The sequence below is a fragment of the Bos indicus genome, chromosome 18, assembly GCF_029378745.1.
Source record: "Bos indicus isolate NIAB-ARS_2022 breed Sahiwal x Tharparkar chromosome 18, NIAB-ARS_B.indTharparkar_mat_pri_1.0, whole genome shotgun sequence".
NCBI classification, from domain to species: Eukaryota; Metazoa; Chordata; class Mammalia; order Artiodactyla; family Bovidae; genus Bos; species Bos indicus.
The window spans coordinates 24,451,927-24,468,561 of record NC_091777.1 but is presented as its reverse complement, the minus strand read 5'-3'; the positions used below and the strand labels follow the sequence as shown (position 1 = coordinate 24,468,561).

Genomic DNA, 16,635 nt, shown 5'->3' with positions numbered 1-16,635 from the left:
TGTTTGCAGCCGAGTTATGTACGGAAGAGTTACAGAAACCTCACGGGGTTGGTGTGAGGTTTATATTGATATAATACAGAGAAGTTAGCAGAAAGCCTGATGCACATGGTAAGTGATTAGCTGTTGATGTGACAGAGAGGAAGACAGGGATGATGGTATTAACTTAAATTGATGCTCACTTCAAGTTATAGCGGTTCTTTAGATTCTTTGGGGGCTGTAGAAGGATTTCAAGTTCCATGACAACTGTGGACCCTCTCCCCACCGAGTTTCCAAATCTATATAATTGTGCACTTGGTCCTGAAAGTCCACAGGAAACACAGATGGAGGCAGGTGGACATGTAGGTCCAGGATGCTTAGCAAATTCTCGGCCATGGCTCATGGAGGGTACTTCCTGGGTCCTGAGAACCCCAACTCCCCTCCCCTGGACCCCAGGAGGCAGCAGACTTCCCAGAGGCCACCTTTAACCACATCAAATCCTCTTGGTCCAACTGCACTGAGATGGCAAAGGTGGGAATGGTCCTAAGGAACCCCATTCTCTGGATAACCCCACTCTCTGGTCTGTGGTTTAGCAAATACACAGGACCAGAGAAGACTGGCCCTGAATTTGTGAACTTGTCTTTTTTCATCCTCTAGACTTGCACTGTCCAAGGAAGCAACTGGCTGTTTAAATGTAAATGAGGGAAATTTCCTGGTTAAGAATCGCTGTGCAATGAAGGGGATGTGGGTTCAATCCCTGGTCAGGGAACTCAGGCACTGATTGCCATGGATCAATTAAACCCACATGCCACAATTACTGAGTCCCAGCGCCACAACTAGAGAATCCACCCGCCGCAACAAAAGGTCCTGCATGAGGCAACTAAGACCTGATACAGCCAAATAAACAAATACTTTAAAATGTAAATGAATGAAAATTAAATAAAATTAAAAATTCAACTTCTCCGTCACACTAGCCACATCTCAACTATTCACTAACCACATGTGGCATGTGGCCACTGCACTGGGCCGTGCAAACACAGGACATTTCTATCATCGTGGGCATTCTCCTGGACAGCACTACTCCAGACCAGGAGTCAACAAGCCACGCCCCCTGAAACTCGGCTGTGACCTATTGAGTGATGCCTGTGAGCTACAGATGGTTTCTATCTTTTTAAAGGGTAAAATTAAATAAAGAATATGCAAGATAGGTGTTTGGCTTGCAAGGCCCAAAATGTAATCTTTTACTGGAAAGTTTTCTAACCACTGCTCTAGACCATGTGTCCCTTGAGACCCGAGTGGGATTTACCTGTCCTGCCCCACACCTTGTGCCAGGGACTTTCTGCTTATCTGCTAACACTTGTGCAGGCATTGCTAAAATGGGGCTCACCCCCATTCCCTGAGGGATAAAGACAATAGATGCTACATTCTGAAGGGACCACTATGCAAACTTTCAAAATTAGATGGCTGACAAGTTGACTATCACCGACCTCAAGGACTTCAAAGGATGGAGTAGAGGTTGAAAGGGTTCAAGGAAGCAACAAAATAAATAATGACGGTTATGGGTTAAACCACAGAATAAAATAAACTCCAATGAGCTCATACAGACAGAAATGAGTAAATGAATGAATGGATAAATAAGAGGAAAGGGACAACTTTTTCCTTCAATTAATCTAGAAGGAACGATGAGACTAGAAATCACTTTGGACCAACACTATAACAATAATTCTCATTTGTGGGACCTCCCTGGTGGTCCAGTGGCTAAAACTCTGAGCTCCTGGTGCAAAGAGCCCAGGTTTGATCCCTGGTCAGGGAACTAGATCCCACATGCCACAACTACGAGTTTGCATGCCGCAACTAAATATCCTGTGTACCTCGCCAACGTCAGGCCTGTGGTGGCTGCTGAGCACACGTTACAAGGACTGACGTGGCCCCTTCCTCTCCAGTGGTGTCCTTTAGTGTTTGGCTCAGGTTCTGCCCAGTACAGGTCTTGATGTGAACAGTACAGGTCCCCATGCAAAGAGGAAGAGGGGTCAAGGACTTACTCGTAAAACTCTGCTGCAGGTGTGAACTTGTACTTGGAGTACTTGGTGTGGTTGCCCAGCACGGAGCTGTTGAGGAGCTTGGGGTCTGTGCAGTTGGGGCTGTTCCAGGCGTGGCCGCAGTCGGTCCAGGGCAGGGTCGGGGTGAAGGAAGAGAAGAGGTAGTAGAGGGACCAGGCGATAATGACGTTGTAGTAGAAGCCAACGTAGAGGGCGATGAGGATCACAGCGTAGCCAACTCCTGGGTGGGGGGCACAGCAGGTCAGGCAGGGGCTTCCCTAGGCCCACTCTCCCTCCCAGAGCCATGTCTCCAGGGAAGCTGGCTGTAACCATTGCACTACCCACCCCTACGCCTGTCTTTTTTCTGTAGCAGACGGTCAGAGCCTAAATCCCCCAGGCAGAAGAATGCATTGGAGGGAGGGGAGTGGGAGATAGTTAGGGAGTTTGAGATCGACATGTACACACTGCTATATTTAAAATGGATAACCAACAAGGTCCTACTTGTACAGCACATGGAACTCTGCTCAATGTTATTGGTAGCCTGGATGACAGGGGAGTTTGGAGGAGAATGGATATGTGTATATGTATGGCTGAGCCCCTTCGCTGTCCACCTGAAACTATCACTATATTGTTAACTGGCTATACTCCAACATAAAACAAACGGTTTAAAAAAAATCCCCCAGGCACCCACCATCCCTTTGCCTGAGGGCTCTCTCTTGCCTCTGGAGCCTGTTCTGTCCACTCATAAGGCAGGACAGAAATGCCAGGATTTTACTGCTCCCAGGGAGCAGCCAGGCCAGGTGTTGGAGTACAAGTATCCCAGCTCCCGCTATAACTTGAAATGAGCATCTATTTAAGTTAATACCATCATCCCTGTCTTCCTCTCCATCACATCAACAGCTAATCACTTACCATGTGCATCAGGCTTTCTGCTAACTTCTCTGTATGTATTATATCAATGTAAACCTGACACCAACCCAGTGTCTGGAACCCAGATTTCCGGACTTTCTAGGCTACAGCTATTCCTGACATCTCCAAAGTGCTCCGTGTAACTTTGAATGGTGGATGTGCTTGACCTCGCCAATACTTATAAATTCCACAAGAGAGCTGGTCTACCAAGGATCCCACCTTTGGGGTAGATTCTCCAGCGGCACACAGAAGCCTTTTAGAACAACCTCTGACTCCTTCTTTACCTTTGAAGAATGGGCAGATCTTCCACACGGTGGCTGCCCCTTCCCGGTTGTACTGGCCCAGAGCCAGCTCCATGTAGAAGAGGGGCATCCCAGCGATGATGAGGAACAGGGTGTACGGGATCAGGAAGGCACCTGGGGGACATGGAGGCAGAGCATGAGCCCCAAGACCCCTGTCCAGCCTTGGGCCTGCCCCTCAGAGTGTGTGGATCAATGTTGGTCAGAGTTGTAAGGGTTGTCATTCATCTGTCACCTGGCCATTTCTCAAGGAGTGTCTTGTGGTAGGAACACCAGGGCAATTAAACAAATAATCGTAATATAATGAAAGTTATAGCACTACTCACAATCATAATCATGAGGTTCTGTGGTCAAATTAGTAAAATCTGGTTCATCAAATCTAAATAGAGGACTTTCCTGGTGGCCCAGTGGCTAAGACTGTGCTCCCAATGCAGGGGACTCGGGTTTGATCCCTGGTCTGGGAATCAGACCCCACATGCTGCAACTAAGACACAGTGCAGGCAAATAAATAATAAAATTAAAATAAATAAATATTTTTTAAAAGCTAAATAGGCTTGTTCCTTGCAGAATTCTCTATGCCTTTGATACATAAGCACATGTTGTGACAGGCTATGAGGAAGATCAGCTGCAGTCTTTACCAAACTGATTTCAACACAGAATCCTTTCTTTCATGAATCACCACTCTGGGGAATGCCAATCACCCCAAACCCTTCCTTTTATAGGTAAGGAAATTGAGAGCAGAGAGGGAGAGATATGTAACTAGTGCCCAGAGTTATATATGATTGAGTCCGATATTTTTTGTTGTTGTTTTTTTTTTTTTTTTGGCTGCACTGAGACTTAGTTGCAGAATGTGGGATCTAGTTCCCTGACCAGGGATTGAACCCAGGCCACCTGAATTGGGAGCTCAGAGTCTTAGCCACCATTTAAGGTCACCTGGGACTTTCCCAAATATGACCTCACTGGATTGTCCGCAGTCTCACTTCACTTCACAGACATAATCAGAGAGGGTCATTATTTGTGCCCCTGAGCCACCTTCACCCCACACCCTGGGGGCAACTGAAGGCAGAGAAGTCCACTTGGCTTTGTTTGCATGGCTGCTAAGTGACAGAAGCAGGATTCACGTTCATTTCTTCCAACCCATCAGGCTTACTCTTACTGGCGGCTGAAGGTAAACAAACACTGGAGCAAAGAGGCCAGAGGCTCCAGTCTCTGACCAGGAAGATGCCCACCCAGAACACTGCTGAAACTAGAGAGAGCTCTTGGCAAGATGGGCAGCAACAAACCCCTGGGAGAATTCCTGGTGGAATGAGACAAGTCTGAGCTCCAGAGAAAGTTCTTGGTATGTCCGGTAGCCTGGGGTGAGCTTAACGGGTTCTGACACTGTGAGGTGACTCACGGGATAGATACCACGTCAGCCTAGGCTGCAAGCGTGATCAAAGCAAAATGCCAGCTTCTTGGCCTGGGTGCAGCTGGAGGTGGCCAGGCCAGACCACGCTCCTCCCGCCACTGGCCTTTGGCTGAGATGCCGTAACCTTGGAAACCAAACACTCTCTGACCCGCCCACAGTAAGAAAGTGCAGAAACTGGGAAATATTCAATGATGATAATATTAGGAAGATAATATTCCCAGCTGTGTTCCAGGCACTGTGCTCCATGTAATGTCTCATTCCACCCTCACAACAACCTTAAAAGTTTACTACCTCCAATTTATGGATGTGGAAACTGGGCCTCCAGGTGAGCAGAGAATTGTGGCAAAGTTGTGTGTACCCAGGGTTACACTCACCCAGCTACCCAGACTGTCAATCTTCACTTTCTTCCCAGGGCTTCTCCTCAGGAAGCCCAGGGCTCTTAGGGACAAAGCATGAAATTCTGCCCCCAATGCTCTGAGACCCAGTTCTTTTGTAGCAGGAGATGGGCCAGTAGGGTGGGCAGTAGGGAAGAAACCACTGGAAAATGAGGACCTCCTATGTATCCAGCAGAGCACTGGGCACTGGACAGCTCTCATCCCATTTACCCTGCCCAGAAACTGTCTTGGGTAGCAACTCCTATACCCATTTTTCAGAGGAGGAAATTGAGGCTTAGAGAAATTAAGTGACTTATCTAAGTTCACTCAATTGGTCAATGATATCTGGGATTTGGACCCTTGTCTGCCTGGCTCCAGAACTCCAGAGCCATTTCCAAAATATTCTGCCAATTTCAGACTATCTCAGCCAAGATGTAGGACATGAGTCTGAATAAAATCTCAACAGAGGACGTTCTAAAACTGGGACTCTGGGGGCCAGGTGATCCACCTGGTCTATTGGCCATGTTCAACATTTCAGCCCCTGCTCCAGGCTGGATTTCTTCTTCTTTTTTTTTTTTTTTTTTTGTGGACCATTTTAAAGTCTTTAGATTGAATTTGTTATAATATTGCTTCTGTTTTAAGTTTTGGTTTTTTGGCTGCAAGGCATGTGATATCTTAGTTCCTCGGGGATCAGGGATCCCTGATGAGGGATTGAATCCCTAGGGATTGAACCCACACCCCTACATTGGAAGGCGAAGTCTTAACCACTGGACGCCTAGGGATCTTAACCACTGGATCCCTAGGGATTGAACCCACACCCCTACATTGGAAGGCGAAGTCTTAACCACTGGACGCCAGGGAAGTCCCAAGGCTTAGACTTCTTTGAAATGGCCACATGCCAACCTTTCCCTTCCCCTCTTCATTTCTTACTTTCAATCTCTACCATTCTCTTTCCCCATACAGAGAGGGCTAGTCTGGCTTCAGAATGCATATCTGTCCACATTGTCGACAGCAATGTTCATGACGCTGACCGAGGTCAGGGTGGTGGTGGTGATGATGGAGTTGGTAAAAGTAACAGGTACCATTTATTAAGCCTCCATTATATGCCAAGCCACACACTAAGTTTTTTAATAATTATTCCTTTAAAACCATCCCTGAGAGAGAATTACCACCAATCCCTGTAAAAGATGAGGAAACCGAGGCTTAGAAAGGTCAAGTTGCTTGTCCGAACCAGTAAGTAGGTCGCTTGGCTCCACATTGGGATCTGTCTGCACCCCCCTTGTGGCCACCTGCCATTGCCCATGGGGCCTGGAGCCAGAGAGTAAGGGAAACAGACGTATTAGAGTGTAAGTTAACAGGCCTGAAGACCGAAGTCAGTGGCCCAAGGAAAAAAGGAAAGAAAAAATCCAGGAGTCACGTCTCAGATCTTGGCAGCGTGACTTGCTCCTGGCGACTGGATGCTCTTTTCTACAGCCAGAGGAAAGAAGAGGATCATCAGCCAATTCACCAGGCATCTCACATTGGCCAGTTTTCTCAACTCTAAGCCTCTGGGCAGCACTGCCAACAGGTAGGTAAATTGCCCAGTTTGAGATTCATCTCCTCTTGTGCTGGCTGGGAGGCCCAGTGGAGGGACAAGAGGAAAAATGATGGGTCTGCACACGTCCAGGACTCTTCCAAGTGCATTTGATGTGGGCCAGCCGAAACTTCAGCTGGCAACAGACCAGAAACACTCAAGAATGACGGAATGGCTGAGTATGAATGAAAACCAGAAAGCTGTCCAGTGGCCAGTGTCTTATCCTAATAGAAGACATCAACCAGTGAGCTGGTCTAAGCCTCTTTGCTGAAAGATCTGGAGGAAGCCAGGGCAGAGCTGAAGAGTCAGAAAGAGATTTATCAGGGGTGCCTAAAGGTCAGCAGAGGATGCTTCTCCTAGAAACAGCCCTGCAGCAGCTCCTGGGACACTGAGACTGGTTGCACACTTCGTAGAAGGTGCTGCTCTGTAAGGCCCCAAACTGCCACCTTCCCATGGCCCTGCCTCATCTCCCTGTGTGGTGGTGCCAACTGCATCCAGCCTCACAAGGGCTGGAGAGCTGAGAACCTAAGAGGCCACAAGCCCAGAGTCCTGGCTCTGGCTGTGCATGTTCTGGGCTGATAGGCGCAGAGCTGGAGAAACAGAGGCAGGGTGTACTTCCGAAGGATCTCAGCTCCTGGTAGTCTCCACCATTCACACATATATGACACATGCACACTTGTACATCTTCACACAAAGACTTCTGCACATCAACACGCCCACGTGAACACAGGAGCAAAAGACTGTCAACTGCAAAAGGGACTCCAACCAGTGGCCTTTGGTAAGAAAAGTATTTGCCTGACACAAACTGCCTGACACCCCATCATTAGAGAGGAACCCTACTGGTCAGAGAAGGGTTCTGGAATCCTCTGTGGAAATGCCAAGTCCTCAGAAAGGGAAGCCAGTGGTCACTCAGTTTAGAGTGGGGTGTGCTGGAGCAGACCCTGGGTGGGTGAGGAGGACCCCAGGACAAGGGATCCAGCAAAATGTGGGAGGGGACTTAGTAAGACATGGCATGGCCCAGGCCTGGTGGGGAATCAGGAGGAGGTGGAGGGACTGTGATCAAGGAGGGGCTGCAGGAGGGAGAGAAGAGTCCCTTGAGACCTTGCTGGACCAGTTTCCCAGTCTGTGAAGGGCAAGATTCCTCAAAGTGGCCACATTCTGATACATTACATACCACAGAACTGTTCACCTGGTGCCTGAAGCTCAGCTATAGGCTGTCACTGCCCATGGCTTTCATCAGAATTCCCAGAAAACCTTGATCAGTGCCTAGGGCAGCAGATTTGTTCCTGTTCCCCAAATACCCCAAGGGTATAGACAGCAGGGAGAAAGAGAAGGTGAGATTTCAGTAGGAGACATAGCTTCAGCATGTAGCAGGCCCACTCGACTGGCAGGGCCCAGGATAAGAGCACACGTGGAGATCTACCTTACAATGTCTACATATTAAAGATGACAACTCAGGCCGCAGCTGTTACACATGCCCCTTCATCCTACCTTGACGACTAGACCTTCAGCGTGGTTCTATTCATTATAAAGTTCAATTCTGGAACCCTCGGTTCTTGGAGAATTTGTGCTGGAATGTGGAGGCATGGCGGGGGCCCCCACATCCTGATTCTTCCCCACCCCAGCTCCATCCAGAGATGTGTGAGGCCTTTTGCACGTTCATGTGGACTCTTGTGCCCACAAGTCTAAGCTCTGTCCACAGCCTCTGCAGACAGCGGGCCCTTGGCTTCCCCTTGGCCTGGGTCTGCACAAGCCTGTAACCCAGTCCAGGCTGGGGTAGAAGGATCCAGGTAAGGGGACCATGCAGAGATTTCCCTGGTGGTCCAGTGGCTAAGACTCTGCACTCCCAATGCAGGGGGCCCGGGTTCGATCCCTGGCCAGGGAACCAGATCCCACAAACCGCAACCAAGAGTTCACATGCTGCAATTAAAGGTCCTGCATGCCTCACCTCTTTACTCCATCCCCTGCCCTTTACTGAGACTAGCCAGCAGCATCCATACACTTCTCTATGGAAGCCCCTGCTGTTCTATGAGGGGATTCTACAAAATGATCCACAAAATGACCAGAACTGACTTTTCTTGGCTCCGCAATCTCTCACTATCCCCCGTACTACCGCATCTTCACTTTGGGTCCTTCCAGCTGACCTCTGGCCTTAACTCTGAGTGCAGGGCAGTCCTAGCGAGGAAGAATGCTCACTCTCTTGTAGATTAAACCCCAGTTCTCTAAGGAGGTCAGTGGGGGTGAAATTCAGGGAGACTGGAGCTGGGCTACCCCTCCCCTCTATGACAATTCTCCCCTGGCTATCAACTTTGCAGGATCTGACTTGATTCTTCCTAATGAAGTTTCTTGAAGATTTTGGTTTCTCACCTTCTCCATCCTGGTCTCTTTAAGAGGAAGCAATTATAGGCTGCTTGGAATGGTCCGAACCATATTAGAAAAGAAAATGTAACCTACGAAAAACAGAGTGGAACTCCCCTTCCTGATTTGGGAGCTAATACTACCTCAATAACAGAATATAAAATGACATTAACTTGTAGAATATCTATAATAGACTCTGAACTCCCTAAAGGCAGAGACTGCCTTTTGTTCATCTCTATATTCCTGGCACAGGATGGGCACTTAGTAAACGGGGTTTTTTGTTGTTGTTGTTAAATAAATGGATCCCAGCAGTGACTTACACAGAGGCTACAGCTAATGCAAGCCCCGGGGCCTTTCTCCACTTGTGCTGTGGCCTCATCCTTACTTAGGCAATTGGGTTTCGGACTGCAGGGCAGGATGTAACATTTATCCTTGTGAAACCCCATCTTGTTGCAAATGGTCTCTCTAGATCTTTTTGGCCAGCTCAGAGCAATGGGCCAATCATGCTGGTAATGTCAGATCATGGTCTCAGCTCCAGGCCTTGATGAACAGCCTCATTCCCACAAACTTCTTAGCCGGAGGGCCACACCAACTGGCAGCTCGTGTGCATCTGAGCTGAATCACCAGCGTCAGGCTTGGGAAGTCCCGCATGTAGATGGCCCCCTGCAGCCAGGCCCAATGTGAAACCACTGAGTTTGCAAACTCCTGCCCTTTGTACCTGCCACTTCTTCCTTGGCCTTAAGAACCCCAGATATTTTGACCAAGAGGATTCCCAAAGGTCTGTGGGTACCTGAGAACCTGAGCTCACTTGAGGAAAGAAGGGAAACCTATTTGGGACCCAGAACTACATATCTCATGGGACCCTATATAGGAATGTTCATCCCCATTTTTCAGGTAGGGAAACAACAATGGGATAAGGTTAGGTGGTTAGAAATTCCAGGCCTGGGGCTTCCCTGGTTGTCCAGTGCTTAAGAATCTGCCTGCCAATGTAGGGGACATGGGTTCGATCCCTGGTCCAGGAAGATCCCACATGCTGGAAAACAACTAAGCTTGTGCTCCATAACTACTGAGCCCTCGCTCTAGAGCAATAACAAAGACCCAGCCCAGCCAAAAGTAAGTAAATAAAAAGAAATCCCAGGTCCAAGCATGATTCCTTTCCAGTCTTACAGCCCTTCCAAATTCCTCTTAGAGCCAAGTCTGCTCCCTCCAAAATCAGGACCCTTTCCTACTCCCGGATCTAGCCTGGGTCTAGCAGTTCCAGATCTAGGAACCATCAGTAACAACTTCATTTACTGAGCCCCTACTATGTGCCAGACACTGTTGTGAGTCCTTTGCTTGTATTATCTCTAACATCACATCACTCTATGGGAAGATGCAATCACCCCCCGCCCACCTTTTCTGCACAAGGAAACTGAGGTCCAGAAGTGACTTGTCCAAGACCACATTTCCAGGAAATGTCAGGTTCAGAGTCAAGCTCAGGTCTGTTGGAACCTAAAGGACATCTCTCTGACAGCTCAGAGCCATCAGCCGGACACGTCTCAAGCTGTCCTTTACAAAAGATAATTCACAGTGGTCTCTTCTCTGGCAGGGAGGCAGACATGAGGACCCAATTGATCTGTCCACTTCTCCCTGGGGACCAGCAGGGCCAGGTGCAAGACCACAGGCGTGGAGGACCTTGGAAAAAGCCTCACTGGCACTGCCTCCATGTTCAAGAAGGTTCTGAACAAAGCCTTGGAACTCCTGAGAGGGGCTTTCCTGGCCAGAAGCCACCTGTATCCATGCATCTCAGCAATTAGCTTATGGGAAGATGTTCAGACAGGCTGATCTTTCTCAGTAATTCATTCAAAAAAATATCAGCCAGAGGCCTAAACTATTGTTACCTTTATCATTTCAAAACATCCTCCAGTCTGGGCCAGCATGAATAGCTGGACTTGGAAGTTGCCATGTTAATACTGGCACCAGGAGAGCACACAGCTTGTTAAGTAACAGGGCGTGTGAGTCCTGGCTTGGGGGCAGTGCTGATCCAGGCCTTGGAGAGGGACGGATCTCAGGGATCACCCAAGATCACCACCAGCTTCAGCGGGGCACCTGAGCTCGGAGAGGGGGACTTGAGCTCAGAGACGGTGATAGAGATGGGATTCGAACTTAGGTCTTTTGACTGCGTCCAGAATCACAGGTTATCACCTACCAACCTGCTTGCCCATCTCTGGGGCTGATTTTTAATCACTGGATGAGAACTGACCGACAAGGAGCAGCCAGGAGGTCTCAGCAGAGACAGTACCCAGAAGAGGCCTGCTGAGCATTCCCTGGAGGGGTGAGGAGTAAGTTAGAACAGGAGCTGCCTCAGACTCTAATATACGAGGCTGCCCTGCTCCACTGTGCTCCATGGACATTCTACCCAGAAATGGAAATTCACTTGTGTAACTTTCCCCGGCCCGGAGCCTGGCAGTCAAGGTCTCCATAGCCTGGCCCCAACTTGCCTCTCCACCCTTATCTCTCCCGGCTTGCCCTTCTACCAGTCTGTACTCCTAATCTCAGAGATGATCCCACCTACATTCTCACACAACTAGAATTCCTCCTCCCTTTCCCGAGGTTTGTGTGTGCCCCACCTGTCTGTGCTCCAACCACAGCCCACCTCCTCGGAGTCTTTCCTAAGCAGCCCTTCCCCAGGCTCATCCATCTCACACATCATCCTAAAGATGTGAATAAGAAGCAGCAGCTACCTTTACTAAGGCCATTGTTCACGTCAGGCCCTCCGGGGGCATTATCACCTTGAGTCCTCACAATGACCCTCTGAGTTGAACATTTGTCAGACAAGGAAACCAGGGCTTGGAGAGTCGCCCAGTGTTACACAGCTATAAGCTGGAACCCAGGACCCACAGCCAGGGCTCCTAATCACTGGGTGCCACCCCCACCCCCACCAGCACAGGCTTCCTCACTTTGTTGGTTCCTGCTGCGGGGTAGGGGTTCTACTGTTCCTGGGTAGGCATTAGGTCTCTGAGGGCCTGGACCATTTGTTTCATTTACTCATTAGTTTGTCGGCCACCTTCTACCACATCCCCTGGATCTAGCCCTTATCTTGGGCATTAGAAATACAGGCATGGGGACTTCCTTGGTGGTCTGGTGGCTGAGTCTGTGCTCCCAATGCAGGGGACCTGGGTTTGATCCCCAGTCAGGGAACTAGATCTCATATGCTGCACCTAAGACCGGTGCAGCCATATAAACAAAACTCAACCATAAGAACTTCCCTGGTGGTCCAGTGGTTAAGATTCCACCTTCCAATACAGGGGCCCCAGATTTGATCCCTGGCCGAGGAACTAGATCCCACACGCCACAACTAAGAGTTCACATACTGCAACTAAGACCCCATGCAACCAAATAAAGAAAAAGTAATGTGACTAATATAATAAACAGAAAAAAGAAATACAGGCATGAAAAGCCACAGCCTCTCCTCTCAATGTGCCCTAGTCTGTTTGGAAGACAGACCCACAAAGAGACAAATGACCAAACAACCCAGAATGGCTGATGGGCAGGGCTAGCAATTCCAGGAGAGGGAGCGTCTGGCCAATTTTGCCCCAAAATCGGAACGTGTGACAAATGTGCTGTGTCTTGTGCCCTGGGTGCCTGGGACAGATCACCTTGCATACAGCAGGAACTCTCAGTTGGTGGCGATGGCCAAGGGAGCACACAGTGTCAGTGAAAACACCAAAATATCCTTCTCGCTGACGTGTCCAATTGGCCACCTGGGGTGCTTTTAGTTTCAACAAACACTTAAAAAAGAGAATGACGTGTAGCAGCATGACAACGAAGCCCTTAGGTGACCAGAGCGCCTGGCAGGCAGAAGTGGCAGTTAATACATCTAGGTGACCCCTGCGGAGCCTAACACTGTGCCTCATGCCAAGAGGAACCCAATAAATACTGCTGATTAATGACAGAACCTGCCTCTGTCTAGGGTCATGCAGCCTCGGACGGTCATGGAGGACGTGCTAGACAGAGTGTCCTAGGTTCTCAGTCTGTCTTTCATTCCTCACCTCCCTGTCAGCTAAAAAATGACAGAGAATCCGTGTTTCCTCCCTCCTTGAGTCTGAAGGGCCAGAATGCTTAAACCTGATCAGAAACTCATGAGAAGCTGCAGCAGCCCAATGAGGGAAAGTTTCACCTCTGGATCATGTTTCCCATCCCTCACCCAAAACAAGCGTCCAGAGTACACACTGAAGCAAACAGCTTGGGACCCTATGGGACAAGGTCATGAGCTTTCCCTCCAACTCCAAACCCTTACCCTGCCTCCCTCTGACCCCCTGGAGTCCTGAGCCAGAGCCCCCGCCAGACAGATGGCCCACTGGATAGAAAAATATTTCGGCTCTGGTTGCCCCCTGCCCCCTTTGCTGATTTCTTCCTCTAGGTCATTTTCCCAGGCTCGCTACAGGGTACTCCTGAGCTCATCCCAGCAAAGAGGGGAGGTCTGGGGCAGTTTCGGCAAAAGCTCTCAGGAAGGAGCTAGGGCTAGGCCCCAGTATCCTGCACGCTGGGCTGTTTTCCCCAGGACTCTGCTCCTTGAGTGGGCTGTAGCTGATAACTAGCCTCTCATCCCAGGGCAGGCAGTATTAGGTTACCTGGCAAAGGAAGGGGGAGAGAGCCTGACTGCTGGAGTGACGTTTCCTCCAGGCCCTTCTCCCACTCTACCCTACAATGTGGCCAGGACCCCAGGAGTTAGAGGCTTCTTCCTAATCACCCAAGCCTCTTGCCCCAAGGATTAGGCCAGTTCTTGGTAGTGGCTGACACAACCCACCTAGGCTGTGCTCTCTGGTCCCTCCAGCCAAAGGACCATCAACCTGAGCAGTGGAGTTCTCTCTGCCACTAGCTTCTCTTTATGTGTCTTTGATCCAAGGGTTTCTGTCCCCAAGAGTGCAGGGCCTCCCAAGTGCCTTCAGGGAACCCAAGTCCTTTATCAAACTCAGAGCGCTTGGAGTTAGGATTACTCCAGAAAGTGCGCCTGGTTGTCATATTCTGTGCACTTTCAGCGCTGCGTCAGAAGCTCTCCAGATCTCTACCTCCCTTCCTGCAGACCATCAAAAGGTTCGAGCTCCTCATCCAACTTGGTGCCCTGTAGTCTGTCCTTCTACGCATGCGCCCATCACTGTTCAAGTTCATACCAAGGTCATGCCTCAATTTCCCTCTTCCAAAGGGGACTCCTTTTCCCGTGAGCCCTATTTGGTCTCTTCCTGCGCCCTGGACTTGCCCGTCTGTCTCCTTATCTCCTCCCGTGGGTATCCCCAGCTCCTCTCCCGGCCCCCGTCGCAAACAGGTAGCTTCCCAAGTCAAAACCCCCAGCCCGTCAGGGGGCTCACCGCCTCCGTTCTTGTAGCAGAGATAGGGGAAGCGCCACACGTTGGCCAGGTCTACAGCGAAGCCGACCACCGACAGCAGGAAGTCGATCTTCTTGCCCCAGGTCTCTCGGGGCTGCTCATCGCCGTCGCGGGACGCCAGGAGGCACTGGACGCCGTTGCGCTCTTTCACCACCAAGACTTCTTTGCGCTTCCGCGGGGGCTGCTCCGACCCCGGGCCCGCCCCGCCGTTCTCCGGCTGCACCTGCGGGTTCATCCGCGCCAGAAGCATGGGTGCGGTTGGTGAGAGGGGCGTCAGGAATACTGGGAGTACGCAGAGGCTCTGCTGGGATCAAAGGAAACGATGTGATCACTGGGCCATTCCACCCTGCCTGCGGCCTCCCGGGAGCGCCGGGATACTGTGGTTGGCACGCGCTGAGCGGGCGCGGGGTGCCCAGAAAAGGCGCGCCTCTGTTGGAAAAATTTGGAAGCAGAGGTAGTGGCGCGCCCGACTGGGACGGAACTTATAAGTGGAAACGGCCCCTGCAGCCCTCGGGATCGTTCCTGGGACCCCGAGCGCTTCCCTCATTCGCCCTCTCCCTCTTGCCCCCAAAAAGGCGAGGTTTGGACACGCCCAGGCAGAGGTTTCCCGGGGTGGTGACTTGACCCGGTGCAGCTGGCTGCCCCCTACCCTCAGCTCGGGTCTGCGCCACGTCCAACAGCACCAGAAGCCTTCCCGGACACTTATTACCTCTGCCCTTCAAACTCGCTGGCACCCTAGCTCTGCGCATCCCAGCCTGGGCCTCCTTGGCACACCTAGTCCGGTCCCGCGCGCAGGGCGCACTCACGTGTCCGGCAGCAAAGGGATCCCGGGTGCCGTGCGCCCTGCCTGCCCGCCCGGGACCCGCCTCGCCTCACCGGCTGTGGGGCGCGGGCTGGGGCTGGGGCTGGGCTCCGCCGCGTGGCGTTCGGGCGCGGCCAGAGGAGCGCTGAAAGCGCGGGGCGGCCGGCGGGGCGCGGGTCTGCTGGTTCTGACCGTGCTGGGCGGGGGCCGGGCTGGTAATGTAGCCTGCGCCCCAGGTAACGCGCCGATTGCATTAACCCAGCGCCGGGCCCGCTCTGTCTGGAGCCTGTTAGCGCTAATGGAGACTGACAGCGCGGCCGGGGATGGGCAGGGGCGGGGGCGCGGCGCGGGCTCGGCGGACTTCAAGAGACCGGCTCACGGCGACTCGCCAGACCCGGGCGACCACTGCCTTCCCAGCACGCATTGGGACACCAGACTCAGCTCCTGGGGGCAATAGGCTCTGACCTTCGACTATAGGAAGAGAGCGAGACTCTCAGAACTAAGATCTGAGTTTGAGAGGGAACAGGGAGAAAACTGGGGAGTGCAGTGGCGGTTCAGTATCAGTTCTGTTATCCGCTGCAGGCCACGTAAGCTACTTGCCCAGAGTTTCTTCATCAACAAGATGGGAATGTTCTGTTCAGTGCCTACTGAGGGCTGGTGGGCCATCGGGTGGGTTTTGTTTAGCTTGTTCAGATTGAAAGGTCACAACGGGGTGCTTACTCCTACATCTGTTTGTTATGGGCAGACTAGCAAGGCATTTGAGGTTCTGACCCCTATTACATGAGGCTTAGAATTGCTCTTCATTCACTTATTTACCTATTCGTGCACCACTTTGCTCACGTGTTCCTACATATGCCTGTTAAGTACCAGACACTGTGCTAGGCTCTTGAGATACATTAGTGGACAACTCTGTCAAAAATTAGTGGACAACTCTGTCAAAAATTAGTGGACAACTCTGTCAAAAAAGTCATGGGACTTCCCTGGCGATCCAGTTGTTAAGACTGCACTGCAGGGGGACTGGTTCAATCCCTGATGGGGAAACTAAGAGGCTTCCCAGGTGGCTCAGTGGTAAAGAATCTGCCTGCCAATGCAGGAGACACAGGAGATGGAGGTTTACTCCCTGGGTTGGGAAGATCCCCTGGAGATGGAAATGAATGGAAACCCACTCCAGTATTCTTGCCTGGGAAATCCCATGGACAGAGAGGCCTGGCAGGCTACAGTCCATAGAACTGTAAGCAACTGGACACGACTGAAGTGACTTAGCACACAGGAGAGCGTTTAGAGCATTTTCATTAAGGCAACCAACATGACAGATGTCCTCTGTGAAGGATGCAGAGAGAAGAGAAAGGGGAAAAGAGTGGGGTGGTGGATCTGCCCTGGTCTTCTGGAGGCTGGTGGCTGGAGGCAGAAGGTCAGGGCAAGGAGGAGGTTTCAGGAGGAAAGCCTGGGACCACACGCACCAGCGATGTTCATCTCCTCTGACCCCTGGACCATTCTGAAAATCCTGTGAGGAAAGCAGGATTGGAACCAT

General features: G+C 50.9%; 1 protein-coding gene and 1 non-coding gene across 7 annotated transcripts in view; one reads left to right on the top strand and one right to left on the bottom strand.

Annotated features, from left to right (window-relative positions):
* The window catches only part of SLC6A2 (solute carrier family 6 member 2), a 47,328-nt gene extending 32,032 nt beyond the window's left edge, over window positions 1–15,296 (bottom strand). For 3 of the 6 annotated variants that reach the window (XM_070770581.1, XM_070770584.1, XM_070770586.1), the window contains exons 1-4: window positions 15,109–15,294; window positions 14,285–14,603; window positions 3,209–3,340; window positions 2,019–2,256 (exon numbers count right to left, since the gene is read on the bottom strand). In XM_070770581.1, the coding sequence (XP_070626682.1) occupies window positions 2,019–2,256; window positions 3,209–3,340; window positions 14,285–14,552 (638 nt within the window). In that variant the 5' untranslated portion in view covers window positions 14,553–14,603; window positions 15,109–15,294. Of the gene's footprint in view, window positions 1–2,018; window positions 2,257–3,208; window positions 3,341–14,284; window positions 14,607–15,108 lie in introns of all 6 variants that reach the window. The other 3 variants (XM_070770583.1, XM_070770582.1, XM_070770585.1) reach the window with 3 other exon arrangements.
* Window positions 8,391–8,463, top strand: TRNAG-CCC (transfer RNA glycine (anticodon CCC)). Its single transcript has one exon. It is a non-coding gene; the product is annotated as a tRNA-Gly (tRNA).
* Window positions 15,297–16,635: the final 1,339 nt, after the last annotated feature.